This window comes from Diadema antillarum, unplaced genomic scaffold (genome assembly GCF_040938485.1).
Source record: "Diadema antillarum isolate AM-2024a unplaced genomic scaffold, OU_Dant_1.0 seq00000996_RagTag, whole genome shotgun sequence".
NCBI lineage: Eukaryota > Metazoa > Echinodermata > Echinoidea > Diadematoida > Diadematidae > Diadema > Diadema antillarum.
The window spans coordinates 366,682-384,929 of record NW_027271834.1 but is presented as its reverse complement, the minus strand read 5'-3'; the positions used below and the strand labels follow the sequence as shown (position 1 = coordinate 384,929).

At 39.4% G+C, this 18,248-nt stretch overlaps 1 protein-coding gene across 1 annotated transcript; it reads right to left on the bottom strand.

Annotated features, from left to right (window-relative positions):
• Positions 1-400: 400 nt before the first annotated feature.
• Positions 401-16,060, bottom strand: LOC139742324 (neuronal acetylcholine receptor subunit beta-3-like). Its single transcript, XM_071652901.1, has 7 exons — positions 16,036-16,060; positions 11,881-12,020; positions 9,117-9,161; positions 4,765-4,874; positions 2,735-3,612; positions 1,559-1,701; positions 401-610 (listed from the first exon to the last, which is right to left on the bottom strand). Exons 1-7 carry the CDS (start codon positions 16,058-16,060, stop codon positions 401-403), a joined length of 1,551 nt encoding a protein of 516 aa, XP_071509002.1.
• Positions 16,061-18,248: the final 2,188 nt, after the last annotated feature.

Here is an 18,248-nt window from a genome sequence, read left to right as displayed (position 1 = left end):
ATGTCTTTGCACAGAGAACAAAAACAAAAAGATAATTCAACGTCATGCCAACGTCATTTTAGAAGTTTCAGCCCCATAGGATCAAACGAGAGCTCGACGGGGGAAAAATTGCGAGATCTCCCAACTTCTGGTGCATGCAACCGTCAACCGACTGAGGGCATTCTTCAATGAGAGTACCACGTCACCCTCTTCCATCATTTGGGTTATACAACCTGGGGCATGCAGTAGGCCAAGCCGCCTGATAAAAATGCTGGCATGCTGCAAAGAGTCTACACGCAGGTAGGTGGCGTCATCCAGCGATTGTTTGCCACCCCTCGATCCTACAGTGGCTCGGCCACGAATCGAAACAAAATCTGCAGTCGGGGTGAGAGCTCTTCACCGTTTCGACCACCACCATCGATCAGGACTTATAGATGATGGTCTCGTTCGAATTTTCACTCGATCCGTTGAGCGCCCAGTCTTCGTAGCAGCAGAACCACTCGCGGAAGAACTCGATGGCGAGCGGCGCCTCGAAGATGATGAGGACAGTGCCGATGAAGACCCCGCAGAGGTATATGATCAGGAAGATGCGATCTATCACCATGGCAACGAACTTCCAGTCTTCTCTTTCCTGTGGTTACAGAAAGCAGAGATGAAGGAAAAATTTAATACATATAGGTAAAGATATATATATATATATATATATATATATATATATATATATATATATATATATTATACTCAGAGAGGGAGAGACAGGAAAAAAAACAGAAAGAGAAAATTAAAAGAACAGTGTGTACAGAGATGTCGACACCGGAATGAAATACAAACAAACTTCACCGGGTCGGCCGTCCATTCAATGTTTTATAATTTCAATTTTCCAACAGGTAAATTTGCCGAGTGAGCTATGGTTTGCTTTCAACGTGAACAGGTAGGGATTAATGTAAATTTCTGGTTACTAGTAGTTGAGATTAAGTTAAAAAAAACACCAACTATCAGGATTGATTGGATAGTGATTAATAATGCGGAGATGTTTTCCAATGCATGGTCCTGGTACCCTAAATTACAAGATCTCAGGATTTACATTATTTGTGCCATGGTTTCGTTGCATCTATTTAACTGTATTGAACCCTATAGCTTTAGGATCATAAGGAAAATAATAGAAGCGGCGATCTTTGCATTTTTAAAATCGAACAATATAAACCGAGTGCAACTTTAGATGGAAGGTATTTAAAATCGATGCTGTACAATGATCTTCAGCAGTCCCCTCCATTTCCGACTTTTTCTTTGTTATGATTCAGTTACATTTATTACATGCAATTCTTCATCTAAAGTATGTATATTTTCTCATTGGAAACAAATGACGTGAATTCAAATCTCATTTGGATATGTAAAAGTAGCATTGTACTTTACTTTGTTTGTATGCAATTGCCATATTGTATACTTTCGTCGGAAATGAAATGAAATGAAATGAAATGAAATGAAATGATGAAACTATTCAACGGACTGTGACGAGTTAAGCAAATGTGAGGAAAAATCAATAGTAGCTGTAAATCGAACACAAAAGAACAAATTGTACCCTCTCGCTATCTTCTTCGTTTGCACACCGCCACGTAAGGTACATGATCTCTTCTACAGCTTTGTGAATCACCATCGCCTCGCTCTCCTCTTGGGAGGGCGCCATCGTCGGCAGGTAGCGGCCATGTCGAAAGCCGCTGGCACCTGGATACATGGGGAAGGTTGGTGAAAGATGCATAACTAGTGGTAAATACATGTATTCACACGGATAATGCTTTCGTCACCGAGTTTATGCAAACTACAATGTACTTCATCTTATTGTTGTTGCAGTGAAAGTTATTAAATGTTGAAATGAGTTTTCAGCATTTATCAGCAACTTCTCAGTCAATCGACAGCTGTGCTGTTCTAGTTCTTGAAACTGGATACCATGCAGTGACAGCTCTTTATGATTTGAACAAGCGTATGAAAAATGCTACTTGCGAATAAGTTATTGCCCTTGTAACATGCAGACATAATTCATGTTTGGAACTTTCGATTTCATAGTTTTGATAAACAGAACGCTTGCGTTGACAAAATGCTGCTGAATCGTGAAGAAGAATATAAAAAAAAATATTTCTGGAGATTATGGATGAACTATGGTCCTCAAAAGGAGAATTCTCCTCCATGCGTCACAGATATTCCCATTGTTATCAACACAGCAATCTCTAGCTACCTTCTTCCTTCTTCGTAAAATATCGCAAAAAGTTTACACAGCTAGTTGCTCTTTGTAAACGACTTTATGTTTAGGGCTCCACACAGGCCCAACCCCCTTTTTTTTTAAATCTCCCTTTGTAAGATTTTTTTTTTTTTCATCACATTCCACAACAATAACGATACTCTTCCCGTACTTTGATAATGATTTTAACCTATTTCACTAATTACTATAGTACCCACTGTGCTTCATTTTCTGCTCATCCTATTGCTGTAACTATTATTTTTCTAGCAAAGGAACACCCTCCTTTCTCACAAAAACAGTACAGTATCCTAGCCTCTTTTTTTTCAACCTCTTTAACTACTCTTTCTGGAAAGACTGCTGAAAAGTACCATAGTAGGGATATGTCAAGAGCGACAACCACATAATACAATAAACTAATGGCATGAATGGTAATTTCTTAACCAGACGTATCTTCCTGAAACAGGTGCGTACTTGAGATTGTTTCGTCAATGGTCAGTGTAATCTTGATGTCATCATCTTTACCTGGTATTTCGTCGTCTGAATTATCGTCCATCTCGGCATCAATGTCGCGACGCATTCGCACCGTGTATTTATTTCCTTTGTTTTCCATAATGATCTTATGCGAGTCCAGCGCGCCGCTAGCCATGGCTTCCCGCGTTAAGTTGATCCCGACGTGTCGGTAACGTTTATTGTACTGTTCGGGCCGACTCATGCCCAGGTATTTCGGGATGATTTCGATGAAGACGCGCCTAACCCACGGCGACATCGTGTGGGTCTCCGGGGACCTGAATCGGACGTTCAGCACGAAGACGGTGAGGACGATGGACGAGGACACGACCAGCATGGTGAAAAGCAGGTACTTGACGATCAGCGGGAAGTGGTTGGCGTTGGCCGGAATCTGCGCTGTGATCAGGAGCAGGAAGACCGTCATAGAGAGAAGAACGGACATACAGAGTGACATCTTTTCGCTGATGTCCGGCGGTAGATAAAACACTAGTACTGTATTGAACGAGATCAGCCCACATGGCATCAGCACATAGGCGAAGTAATACAGCGGTTTTCTCCTCAGTGTGAGTGTGTAAGTGATATCAATGTAAGGCTCTGCGCAACACGGGTAAAACTGTCGATGGCGAGTTCCCGGGGATTTAATGATCTGCCATTCGCCATTGTCCCAGTAATCTCGCCTGTCTGCATTATCAGAGATGGGTAGCAGGTCCACCACGTCGCCATCGTAGGTCCAGGAACCGAACTTCAGGTCGCAGTGCTGCTCGTCGAACGGGTAGTACGCCACGTTGATTTTGCACGAACTTTTGTAGACGTTTGGTGGGAACCATGTGACCAGGCCATCGTACTGGACGCTGGCCCAAGATCGAGACTGGACATCAAATGGACCATCAGCACTATGTAGGATAATGATGAAATAAAAAGAACGAAAATGCTCAGAAATGTTCTTTAATGCTCGTTATTGACATTATAATAGTCTTGTATTGCTCCAATCAACAGAGGTGACTTTGGCTGAAGAGTCATCAAAGAATGCACTTTCGCTGTGTTTATTTCTATTGGGGGAAAACAGATATACAAACAGAAAGACATAAGCTTACCATAAAAGTTTGGCACGTCATTACTATTTATCATTATGATACATCGAATATCAGGAAGATTTTTTTTACACCATATGCTATCATAAATCATAATGTCCACCTTCTTGAATAGAATATTTTAGATATAGGGTCATAAACACTTTTTTTCCAATACAGTATAAGCAGGATTCATGCACTTAAAATAACCCTCACGCATACTGAAAATTTCTTTGATATACATGTATAGTGTCGTTTAATCTCTCAATTCTGCAGCCATATGGCATAGATATGTGGGTTCTTTCTGAACTCCAAATTTATATTGTAGGCTGTACGATTTGCTTCATAAAGAAGGGAATACATGCAGTCGCAATCGATTACAAAACCAAACAACACAGAGGCTTACGTCCTTATGTTATCATAATCAATATCTATTCTGCATGTACGATGCATAGGCTTATTCAAAAGTTTGATCAAATTAGATAGCGTATGACCCTATCTAGCATCTCGTGAAGACACTTCTCTTGACTTTGCTTGTTTGGTAGTTTGTCTGTTTTTATGCACCCGTTTAAAGCGAAGTGATTGATGTGGACAACTATAACAGTGTTGTGTTCGCTGTTGACCACATTTTGATGTTGACTAAACTATACCGTGTCCGCAATGTATCATTAATGGTACACATCGATTTGGTTACTTCTGTTAAAGTAATTACACACAGCTTAACGATTAACAAACACATCCCAGTTCTATGTGCATTCATTATATTTATAATATAAAGGCTTTTTCTGACAACCAGTAAACTTTGCCGAGACTTGCTTGACACCTGGCCGACAAGAGTTTTTCAGGTATTGAAATGCATTGAGCATAAAAAAGCTTGCAACTATACAGGTTCTGTCACAGAAAATAGCCATAAAATTGAATACATTCTTCAACTGGCATATTAATTATAAAAGCACTATACACACAGGCGCTCACTTGTTATAGAGTAAGATGTCCGGTATCCACAGCTTCACGTTGGGCACTTTGATCCTCTCGATCCCGCCATACTCCTTTGGATCCCATTGCAGACGGTAGTCTTTCCATTGCTAATGAAGGGGAGGGGGGGGGGGTGAGGGAGAGATATAGAGCGAGAGAAAGGGAGAGGTAAATGCAGCATGGCAACGTAATCTTCTTCATTTAAAGTGACGCTTAGCTTTAGTATAGCATTGATCAAGGCATGTTATCGCACATGTCCAATCACGTGTTTCGGATTCATTACGCAAGCTCGTCAGCACCTTTTTAATGGTTCAATCTACGCTGGAAGCGAAACGAATACTACGCGATGCATATTATACCGAATAATCCATTGATTTCAACAGTTTTACAGTTGATGGGTGAAAACATTCGTTCATCGTTCATCCACCACGCATGCGCATTATGGCGATAGAGTGAAGAAATAACTTAAGTAATAGATACCCCTTTTCTTCTCCCCCTTTCGTTAGAGAGACAGAATGCACTAATTCGAAGACCTAAGGCAGCTGAAAGCGTAGTATTCTCTCGCTCACTTTTAGGATGCCAAAAAAAAATGCTACACTGTATTTGAAGAACATTGGCTGATGTGATTCAGGCTCGTATAAGAACTTACACAAATATGAAAGTAAAAAATAAACTCTACGTTTTTTTTTTGTTGTTTCCTTGTAACCCTTCCTATGCCAATGAGTCAATTGTGCACAAATTTCACACACAAAGTCTATGGACAGGAAAGTAACGTGGCATGCAGAAGGTTAAAAGAGGTCTTCATGTTCATCCCCTCCGAGAACATCGGGTTTTAAATCGAATTTTCACGATATCTATTTATACTACTACCACGTATTGTCTTCTTATCGGGGAATGGGGTGGGGGTAGATGAAGAAAGCAGCTTTCAATGATGTAAAAGTAATGCAAGATATATAAAGGCCACCATGACGGAAATTGAAACATAGGCCTTGAAAATGAGTTTATTGATGAAATAGCTGTGTTTTTTTGTTTGATTGTATTGTATTTGTGTTTCCTTGCTGTGTTTTAGTTTTAATATTATAATCCGTTTTTAGTTCGTGTCTTTGAAATCGGAAATGCGTCGGCTTGTGAGTGTTATCGGAAATATTCCTTGAGACCGATGGTCTACTGGGCACGAATGGAACACCAAATCAACAAATCAAGGCGTAATCTCCACAGGGTTCAAACAGATAAACCAAACGCATCCATCAGTCAATTGCCTTTTGAGTTAAAGAGGTGAAGGGGGTGAGAACGAGCACGCGTAAAAGCAATCATAACCGTGCATGTGCCATTTAGGCCGAACGTGAAGGCATTTACGGATCGCACACTTAAAGTGGTTCAAGCCGACTGCCAACTTGCCTCGACCACTCACCCCACGAAACCCTTACATTAAAGGAGTAACAGTAATCAACAAGCATCAGACGGAGAAGAAAAAAGAAAATGAAATGAAGAAAAAGAAGACGAAGAAGAAGAAGAAGAAGAAGAAGAAGAAGAAGAAGAAGACAGCAAGAACAACAGACCCGACCTGAAACACGTAAACTGAAAGAACTTAGTTTGCGTTATAAGCGTCCTGACATCACGGCACTGTGACTTGAGAGGAAGAAAAATGGAACAGATAAGACAGAAAACTTAAAAAAAAACCAAAAAAAAAAAACAGACAGAGATAATCGAGACAGATGAAGTTACAAAGATATTCGAACACAAATCTACCGAGCTACACTGATGTCTTCATGCAAACATACACATGCACACTCTCGTACCACATTCACACCGCATGCAGTTTAAAATATTGGTAAGATTACATTGATTATGTGCTCGTAACACGTTAATGTGTTTGTTCTTGATATAAGCACTGATATAAGCACTTTTCTGTAAAAAGTATAGTTATCAATCAAAAAAGGGGAGTCATTCACCAAATAACAGTGTCATAAACTTTATCTATCTTCTTCAGATTTAAAGCGGCGTTTATAGAGCCTACGCTTACAGAAGGAATAGACGAAGGTACCACAGCTTAATACGTAACATTTTCAATGACTTTGTGATGGAATTAATGACCATGCATATACAGAACGGTTATCATGAACGGTGTTCATCTTATTGAAAGTATTCTATTAGGGAGAAGTACATGTGTGTGTACGTCGCTCCAAGCTGAAAAATGAAAGGGGATACATACACAGATATCCACTCATTGACATGTAAAACTACCACTGCTTTTAGTTGCAAATACATAGGAAAGAATGACTCGTGATCAGCGTCCACAACAGCACCAACGGCAACAGCAGAAACAATGAGTAAACCACCAAAAGAATTGTATAGTTGTTGCGCAATAAATTCTATTATACAAGATAAGTTTTTCCTCGTACCAATATCAAGGCACAATTCAAACTTCATTCAAAGGGTGGCAATTAAAGGCGTCCGTCTCGTAGTCCCTTTAATCCACACTAACAACGTTGTCGACAGACGAGAGCAGAGGAGCCTTTGCAAATGGCGTATAATGTGTTCAAAGCATCAAGATAAATGGCAGATAGATATCCGAGTCATACGCGGGATTTCGGAGATGTTGATACCCTTTAGTTGCGCTCATTGTCGGCGCTATTTTGGTTCCGACTGAACTATTTGAAACGTTCTGCAGAAGACAATCCCATACCGCCGTGTCACGCATCTCACATGACTGGGAGAATACACTTCGCACATTTGTGCAAGTGCTTCTACGGTACTTTGTCTTCGGCAAAGACTGCTGTGTGTGTATCATAGGGCAACTATCGTAAAATGAAGTGTTACAAACAAGCAAAATTCTATGGTATCTGTTTAAGTAGTGCGCGGTAAGAAATTATTGATTTTGCTGGAACAAAAATAGACAAAATAATGCTTTAGAATTTCGTTAGAGTATGAGTGTATTCCCGATAGGTAATGACTACTTGTGGCGCAGTTTAACTGGACTAAGTGGCATAAAAAGATGCAATCAAACGTATGTCAGAAAATCAAACATTAGTTAGGTATCAGCCAATCAGAATTGAGTATTCGCAGACTTATCATGCTTATGTTTGATTTTCTGTGTTATTATGATCTAACTTTTGAGTATGCAATGCCAGTTCCGGACATCGCCGAAGGGGATTGGAAATGGAGAGCATTTTGTGTTACGGCCGGTATCATCAGTTTGCTATTCCTCTGTTACATAAACCCAAGATAAACGAATAATAGTGAATCTGAAATTGATTATTGATGCCCTTGTGTTCGCAGTATGTTGACACGGAATCAGGTGAGCTGATATGATCTCATGAAATGTAGCACCCCTTAATAGTAGAGTGGGTGTGGCTGGTTTGAAAACATGGCATGTCCTCTTGATATTGATTTTGAATATAATGTTGTTAAAAATATGTTTGATGTCCATTGTTAGCACTCTGCATTTTTATCTCCCCCTCTCATTTTTTTTTCAAACTTAGATTGTTAACGTGATTTATCTGAACTAGTTCAATTTTATCTACTCATCTTGTTTGATTGCGTCTTAGCTAACTTAGCTAACGTTCAAGATGTGTCACGTCTAAGTAAGATTTACTGTACATACACTGGGTTTGTTTTGTGTTGTTTTGTTTTTCCAGAGGAACCTAAAGATGACGATTTCTTCATCCTATCAGTATAAATGAGTATTCCCCTTACACACATCACGTGTCTAGTCTATCTCATTGAAGGTATCCCCTTGATTTCTAACGACTTTTATGCCGAAACAGACACGAACTTTATGTGAAACACGACAGACTATTTCTGGGATTTATTTACTTAGTTGATGATTCCTGTGTTTGTTTGTTCGTTTGTTTGTTTTTCAGTCATATCTATATTTCTGTGCAATTGAATAATGTGTCACTCAACGTTGATTTGAACTTGAACCAGAACATGTTCTCTATATCAAAACACAAGCATACTGACACGCGATGCCACACAGAAAGTCCGGACAACACGCTGCAACCATTGCAACCTGTAACAATAAAGTACTGAGGTTGCTATGGCAACAGCCAATCATCTAAAAGTTATGTGTTGCTGCTATGGTGGACGTGAATGCTCCAGTTTGAAATGATCGCACAACCCATTAAAAATGTAACATTCGGTCGTAGGTTCATGGTCTCGTTTGTATGGCTGTCTGTATTTGTATGGCTGTTTGTATTTGTATGGCTGTTTGTATTTGCTTCCTGTGAACAAAAAATAAAAATACAACAACGTACGAGTTAAACAAATAAACCGTAACAGACGAACAAACATGAAAGGAAACTAATTATGAGGATATTCAAATTTCCTCTTTTTTATTTTTTCTCTCTTACCTGCTTTACCCAGACTTTTGACGTCAGCACCTGATTTCTTTCGTCCTGGATATGAACATATAAAATAATGATGTAGATTGTATTAGTTCATGTTGTTATGCGCATTCTAAAAATGCCATTTCAAGCCTAAATTGGGCATTCAAAGTAAAAGGCAACTTCGTATTCGTGCTTAGTTTACCGAGTAGAGAAAAATCACACAGGGATAGAGGCATTGTATTGAGTAGGACACAAAGTAAGGATGCAACGGATGTGCAAAATCCAACCAGGCATTGATATTCGCCAGAATCATATTATTACTTCATTGATGTTTTGCGTATTGTTATATTTTCATGACAACGTATTTGTTACTCCAAGGTTCCACAATTATATTGTTCTTAATTTACTTTGTTTTGATTATGCATCCTTATTCTCTGTTACCAAAGAGGAAAGGGAAATGTTTATGTTCTTTTCGAAAAAAGAAATAAAGTTTGAATTGAATCGAATTGAATTGAATTGAATTGAATTGAATTGAATTGAATTGAATTGAACTGAATTGAATTGAATTGAATTGAATTGAATTGAATTGAATTGAACTGAATTGAATTGAATTGAATTATTACACTAAAGAAACGTAGATGACGGCATGTCGGATCCAGCATTGAATAGGATATGGATATTTCCTTTATGTAATATGCGGATGGAAACATCAGCAATAAAAGGTGTGAAAGGGGAGGAGAGGCATACACACTCCACCCCATCACCCCTCCCCCATTGCCATAGCTCTGTTCTACATTGAAAGATTGGCACTGGAACATTCATCTAAATTTGGGGAAGTTTCCTTCATACTGAAAGTCAAGTGAAGAAGTGAATCAGCAGAAGCTAATCTGAAGGGGGGGGGGGGGGGGGGGCTGGGCACCCTATCTCACCCCACCCCCCTCATTACCCCTTTGGCTTGCTGTAGCATCCATTTACTTTTGAAGATTGACATTACGACAGCCCCCCTCGCTATACCTCATTTCGATTCGCTCCCATTTCGACTTACTCGCCTTTTTGCCTCGAGGCGTGATGGCGATATGTTATTTGTCTTCATCAAATGCCCGATCAGTTTCAAGTTAATTTTCGTGCACGACGGCAGTATAGCCTGTCCACACCGTCATCAGTGTAACCCCGAGGCTGAAATTCCATGGCATGATAGCAGTTTATTTATAAACTGCTCCGAATGTAGACTTATACATAGTATATACCTCGTGAATGGGACTCCTCAGACATGCCAGCGTGAATATATTATCAATTTATAATGATTAGTGCCCTGGATTTACTCATATTATAACTCCATATTTCATCGTTATGACTTTGTCACTTCTTGGTAGCATGGATGTAGGGAGAGATATGCCTGCTCGTATATTTTGATCACTCTCATTCTGATACTAGTATGTATTACTGCAATCATTATTTTCCCGTTGGCTAAGAATTCTGAAGACAGTTGCATTCCTGTTGTCCCCGTGCTGAAGAGGAAGGGAAAATAGCACTGATGCAGTGAAAGCACTCTGATTTTTTTAACATAAACAAAAAAGCTTTTTTTTTTTGTCATAACAGGTTCACAAATCGATATGTCAACTGTTACGTGTCAATATACCTTTTATACACACGCTACTGATTACTAGTGATTCCGGTAACTAACTATTCGAAGCCGTGAACTTAAAAAAAGAAGAAGAAGAAATCCGCAACATTCCGCGCATTGTAGTTGTGGATATACTGTATCTTTCCAACGAAAAACAAAATCCTCCGAGGTTTCGCTGGATGCAAATCTCTTTAGACCACAAAGTGCCTGATCTCTTTTACGCCTGCTGTGTGGCTGTCGACCAAAATTTAACAAGCCGTACATCCCTATATAGCTCCCTACATAGCTCCCTAAACGAAGTTCACGAACATACTAATTCTCGACTATACAGGAAGATTGACAGTTCATTAGGTACAGAATGAACGAGGACAGAAACAGATAGACGGCGAGAGAGAGAAAAAAAAAACAGAGAGAGAAAGAAGGCAGAGAAAAAGCGAATGAGAAAGAGAGAGAGAGTTTGTGAGGGGGGGGGGGGGAGGGTAGAGAGAGGGGGAGAAAGATTAAAAGTAGCGTTCAATCTTGCCCTTTCTTGTCTGATTGGATCAAGTTTGGAACACATGCCACGACCACGCGCGCGGCCAATAAAGACCCCTGTTTATCTCATTAGTGCGAGCTGTCGAAATCGCGGTGGGCGGTACCTGGCTCTGGTCACGGCCCCCTTATTTGCATAATTCAAGTGCAAGAGGTCGCAAAGTAGCTATTGATTGGAACATGAAACTGAGTGCGGCTTAGGGCAGCTAGCCCCTGTCGTTAGTAAATCGGCTATAGTCTAGCTTTAAGTCGCGTCTCATTCACTCGTCTTACCCGAATTTTCCCAATTTTGATACAAGAGAAAAAAAATGACAGTAATGAAACTCTGAATCATCTGGACAGCAATATAAACTTTCCAGCCGTGTCAGAACAAATGATAAATGTTTTTCATTCGTGCAATTGACATGATATTCCATTTTCTGAAAGATGAAATTATTGATCTATTCAATTTCACCCCATGAAATATTCTGTCCATTGCACTCATAAACATTCCTTATTTGTATAACAAATTACACTGGCAGCGAACGGGTAAAAGGTGTGTTAGCACAGACTTCTTCCTGTCTTAAAACAATCAAACAAACATACAAAGAGAAGATTATTATAAGGAAAGGTTGATATTGGAATGAAACTCACGATGTCAAGAATCTGTTGTATCGACAGTCCAAAGTAGACGTTGAGGATTTCCGACGCGTTACTGACGGGGAGCGGTAGCACGTCGTATTTGTCGAATAGCCCCGAGTGTAGTTCGGTTTCGAACTCCGACGCGAGTACATCTAGATGCAACAAGAGACAAAGGAGTATGAAAATTAAATAGTTTTCATTGTTTTCTCATAAACACGGTTAAAGCATGCAAGCAAACAGATTAAGCTTGTACTCAACAGATTATTTTTGCCTGTTTAACTCCTGTATTTTGATTTGTGTAACTATTTTGCGTCAATCCAATGATTTCCTTGTTGATTTGCATTTTAGTTTTTTTTATTTTGTTTTTTGGAGGGGGAGTGGGGGCGGGAGGAGTTAGGGGTGAGGTGATTTAAATCATTCAGACACACCGAGGTTTTTAAATGACTCTACTTTGCTCACAGAAAAAATGCATGTTATGTGTATCACAAAAACATAATTCCATATCTACCTTAGATACTAACGACTACGCGAATGCAATAAAGACAGCAAAGAAATTAAAAGTTGCTGTTGGTGTTTTGGAGTGTCTTAGTCATACATAACAGAGAGCATCGATATGGAAGCAGTATATAGAGTATATAAATGTATATTTTTGCACGAAAAAGTTTCATATCTACCTTGGATAGCATAATTTTATATCGAAGGCCATTAAGTCTGCAAATAATCTTTTACCTTCTCTTATGGATGTCTGTTTGCTTGTTATTGTTTTTTGTAGTTGTTCTATTTTGCTAAAGGGATTGTATAGTTCTGGTTGAGGTCTAACTGCAGGTTTCTAACATTTTTTGGTGAGATAATGAGAAACCTCTTATGAAATATGAAAGGGCATGTAATTCTATGAAGAATTCAACTTTTATTTGATGAAAATTGGTTTTGAAATGGCTGAGACAGCCAAAACAGAGCAATTCTAATAAAAGGCAGGACCCACTTTTTATTACTGTCGCTTTTTTTTTTACTTTGTTTTTGGATATTTCAGCCATTCCAAAACTAATTTTCATCGAATAAATTTTGAATTCCTCTTAGAATGGTATGCTCCGTACTATTTTATAAGTGTTTTCTTGGTATCTCGCAAAAAGTAAAAAGCCCATTCTCATCTCCACCAATACTGTCCATCGCTTTAAGTGAAGCTCCATAGATGTTATCCTCTCTGAATTGCTGCCGTAATTCAGATAGAAACATTCCTACCATTATACCGTAACTTTAATTGTAACGATATTAAAGTAGTCCAAATAGAAAGTACATATCAAGTGGTGTGTGTTATCAAAACATCACACATGCAATGGAACCCGTGCATATACCCACTGCCCACACGGCTACAATGGATAGCAGGACATCATTTATGGTCATAGACATGTTGAGTGCATCTGTTATCAATCGACATCCTTAATTTCAATCAAACAACTGGACAATTTTTCCACACCTGGGCTATACGAGGTAAACACGACCTATATTCCTGTGCTGAAATTCCACACGTTGCACAGAGTAATGGACGATATTACTTTCGAATTCAGCGCCGTTAGTCTCGAACACCATGACTGTTTATATTGTATCGTTCCACTCTTTTTCAACTTTACTCCTCCTCTCTCTCTCTTCATCCCCTTTCTCTCTCGATCTTTCCCTTTCTTCCATTATCTCTTCTGCCTCCTTCCAACAGTTTTGAGGGCGGGGGGACGGTGGCAAGCAAGCAACGATCCCGCGATGGGAGGCGTGGATGACGAGTCGTATCGCATACCAGAGCATTTTGACGCGGCCGAGCAGGTGGACGTGTGGCGTCAATAGATGGTTAATTGTTTGATGGTCATGATCACGGTTACCATACAGAGTATGCCCGCGCGTGCCTCGCATGCAGTCGCCCGGGATTTAACCCCACACCTCTTGGGATTATAGGGCGCCTCCTTTATCTAAGAAATTTACTTTTAACGATAACTGTATGTAGTTTTTTAATGAATGCAAGTGAAATGAATGCATGAGATTATGTCATCCAAATAAAAAAAGTATTATTTTGAATGAGCTATCATTATGACGGTAGTATGAATATCTTTGTATCTCGTCATTGCTCGTTGTATTCACAGAAAAAGAAAATCATGTTGATTGCTTTGATTGATTGCTCAATGTCCATGAATAAATCAGTTACTTTCAAGTTTGCTATGCAATATACAACAATGGTTAACTGATGTGACACATTTTAAAGCAGAGTGGTGACGAAAACGCTTTTTAAAAAAGTAATGGGAAGTTAATGACAAACTTAGTCGTAAAATTTCTTTGGAAAATTTAACGAAAAAATTTACAAGAATGGACAGACTTGTGCATTTGATGCTTGGTGATCAAACCATTTCCTTTTACTCACTGATGAACTGTCTCGTCTTCCTAAATCACTTGCCTTCACATGGTAGTAGTTGAAGCACACACACACACACACACACACACAGCGTGTGCAATCACATACCACCTTCTCGACAAGAGAACAGGTCATTATATGTTATGATTCTCTGGCATGGAGTGATAAAGGGATGCATGTTTGGATGGTTTGTCGAAGACGAGTGATGATGGAAGATTGAGATAGTCGGAGATAATGATGTGAAGTCAAAAGTACAAGAATGACAGACGGATGAGGAGTGTTATCGCTGCCGAGCCGTGTCGCTGGCATCTGTCGGTGGTATCAAAGGAGCAGCAAAAGAATACATTGCAGATGACCTACATTTCGGTGCTTCGTCTCTCTCTTTCTTTTATACTCTTTACTTTTTTTTTAATCCCATATCTATTTTCATAATAACAATGACTATAAAGGAGGTCATAATGAAATGATTGGTTGAGAGCGTACATATTACCAGCCATTCATTTTGCCTAACACGCAATTTTGCTAATCACTGGTTATAAGTAAAGTATAATGACCTGGTACAGCAACGGACGAGCAAAATGACGGTTTGTTATGGGTATAAGATGCTAAATGTGCATCTTGTCACCAAAAAAAAAAAAAAAAAAATGGTAAGAGAAGCACAATGGATAATTATATTCATACTTATGCAGGAGGTGAAAGAGCGAAACAGGAAAAAAAATGAGACACAATCAACAACTTTTCTCCGGACTTCCAACAGGAATAACAATTCTTGGTGTCAAACAAGGATACAAAGTTGCAAACAGCGTTTCATCTGTCATCGAACGATCCCGTAAAAAAAGCGCTCGTGTATCGCACATGCGCACAAAATGAACACGATTATTGGCACGGATCTGCTTTTGGTGAAACATACACGCACACTGCTATTCTAACGAGAATTCCATCCTTGGCACATTTCGCTGATGTTCACACCTATGACAAAAACACATGGTACGACATGGCGGAATGCAACAGGCGAGTGCATTTCTACGTCCCTTCGCCCTCTCACATTTATTTTAATGATATCTCATGAACGTTTGAAAAGCCAGAATCATTCAATCCACATGTCACTTTGACGCTGATATCACCTTAAGTTCTCGCCACCCTGGTCAGTTAACATGAATTTATACCTATATGATTGGCTAACAAAACCCATTTCCTTTGGTCAAAACTGCTGACCTACGATATTAAGTGAGAAGACACTTGCTGCACCTCAAGGCAAGGTGGAATCTTCGGACCAGCGAATTTGTCTGAAATCTTTTCCGAGTTACGCAGCATCAAAAGGAATCAAGACTGTGTTTACTTCTTTTATTTGCCATTTCTTCTTAAATGTAGAACGGTATATCCCGTGTTTCTGGTAAAAATTGGTGAGAGTGGACAACCTACCGGCGATCATATAGGTTTGAAATTCTGCGTCCAACCAGGAAAGTGGACTCTCTTCCAACCTCCCTGGTCCAACCTACAACGAACTCTTCGTCCAGACGTTCCGAGGGCAATCAGGACCCGACAGCTGTCTGCAGTTATTGGAGTCATCTGTTGTCGACATGGCTCGGGAATGGGGACGAAGATGTTCCATTTACCAGCATCTGTTCGTCTGCTGATTGCCAACAGACTGTTCTCGTCTCTTTCGCGTTGTTTTATCTGATTTTGTGTTTAATCGACAGAGAACCCCTTTCGAGTCTCAAATGATGACGTTCTCGTTGTATCTCTCTATCCTGGCTGAACGCGAGTACACTCACATTCGGGTGCTGGTTGATTCGTCATGCTTACGACGGTGCTCAATACCTATCGTTATCGATGTTGTTGTAGCATTTTCTTTCCTCCGTTTTCTTGCTTTATTTTGTTTTGTTTTGTTGTGTTTGTTTGTTTTGCTCTTTGCAGGATCAGCCGGGAAAACAATCGAAACAGTGGACATCTAAATAATCAGAACGTTTTCTCCTATAATTTCATATTCAATCAAGAGAATTTTAGAAAACCAGATCAAAAATGTTCACGAGATTTTTTTTGTTAAATTCTATAATAGGGCACATTTTCTGCTTCCTCAGCCTTTACACTATTGATTTCATACGATTATTTTGTCTCTCTCTTGAGAACTGTCCATTTCATAAAACGTGCTGACTCATGTATAGGTTATTCATTATGTCGTTCCCTATACACACAATCACACTTGAGCATATAACTTTAAGTATTGTGTTATCCGTACAGCTATAGCTGTGTGGGTTTTGTTGCGTGTTTATACTAGTTTTGCGATCTGCATGTAGACGATTTTCATCTGACACGAAACTCAACAACAAGGAATTGATGAAAATGCTTTTTTTTTTTCTAGCTATAAGGGCAGGAATAAGCGCTGTACACATTACATAATTCGCGATAGGAATGTATATCATTTCATATTTAAGCTGAAAGCTATTATGCTTATGACGGGAAGAATATATTCAAGCGCATAAAGATGAATCAAAATCGACAGAATGCACATATAATAGCCAGACATTTCCTAACATGTTCTGTTAAGTATGTCACTGAAATCGCGTAAGAGCTGATATCGCCCATTCCGCGTTCCAGATATCGATAACGAAAGTGCTTAACCTGCAAAGCAACTTTATAACAGAGCGGTCTGCATTTATGACAGGCTAGGAGCTGAGAAACCCCTACGCCTCTCTCTCCCCTCCCTCCCCCCCCCCCCTTCTTCGAGACGGCGTCAAGAACCTACTCTACATCATATACCCCACTCTCCAATGACATGTCTACATTGCTAACAGTGCTGACGACCGCATCTTAGGTGATTTTTAAAGGGAGAGTTTGCATTGTTTTCTAGGTGTAGCACTAAAGATCCCTGGGACATCTCCTTTTATAAAAGTTTTGTTAAGGTATACGGGTTTTTGACGGAAGCGTCTCCAGGAAGAATTTCTTGCTTGTTTCTCTCCTCGTAACGCTAAACTAAGAAGCTCTGAGGGGGTATTTTGTCTTGTTTGAATGTAGCGCCGGATGACAAAATTCGCCGTGTAACGCACCGCATCATCAAATAAGTACCACGATGAATTTCCGTGGAGTGCCCTCGTTATCATGGTTATTGCATATTCCCCTCACCCCAACTTCCGCCTTCCCGCAGCGATCCTCGCAGGGGTCGATGTACCGGAACTTGAGCTACGCCACCAAGCATGACTGGAAGTCCATCAAAAGAGCGATCTAAAGATTTGCCAACGACCAAGCTGTGTCCAATTATGTCTTCTAGACATCACTTCATCACTGATGCATCAGTCGTTTATGTGTAATAGGGGTATAGTTTAAATACACATCCACTACACTTATATTACAGAGAAGTATTCTATTACTTTTGAAAAAGTTTATGTTCGTCTATCTGTTTAGGCACTTTCCCCTAGAGACCGTCATGTAGCTTTTTGATGATATTTCTATTTTTCATCATTTTTGTTATTTATAATCAGGCAGTTCAATATTTGCATTAACTCTGTAAGAGTTCATGTTGGATTTATTTTCAGGACCTTTATCAAAATGAAAAAAAAAATGATTAAGAATGTATCGAGTCATGTGATATTATGTTATACTTGTTATGTTACAACGATTGTTATCATACGTTCGATGTAATAATATATTATGTTATGTCACGTTATGTTACACTATGTTATGTTATGTTATGTTATGTTATGTTATGTTATGTTATGTTATGTTATGTTATGTTATATGATTGTGTTATGATGCGTCCCTTCTGCTGATATTATTTTCTTGTTTATGGACCTACTCTATGAAACATAAAGAGATATCGACTTTAAAAAAAGTAAGAGAACACTGATGAAAATGAAGACGTAATAGCTGTTCACACGTTAAGTCGTAGGAGCTGTTCTGGAACGAATTTTGAGTTCTGTTTCTTTCCTTTCTTTCTTTTGCTGTCTTGCAGAAATAACGAACAACGGGAGGCATCGGGTCCTTTGGCAGG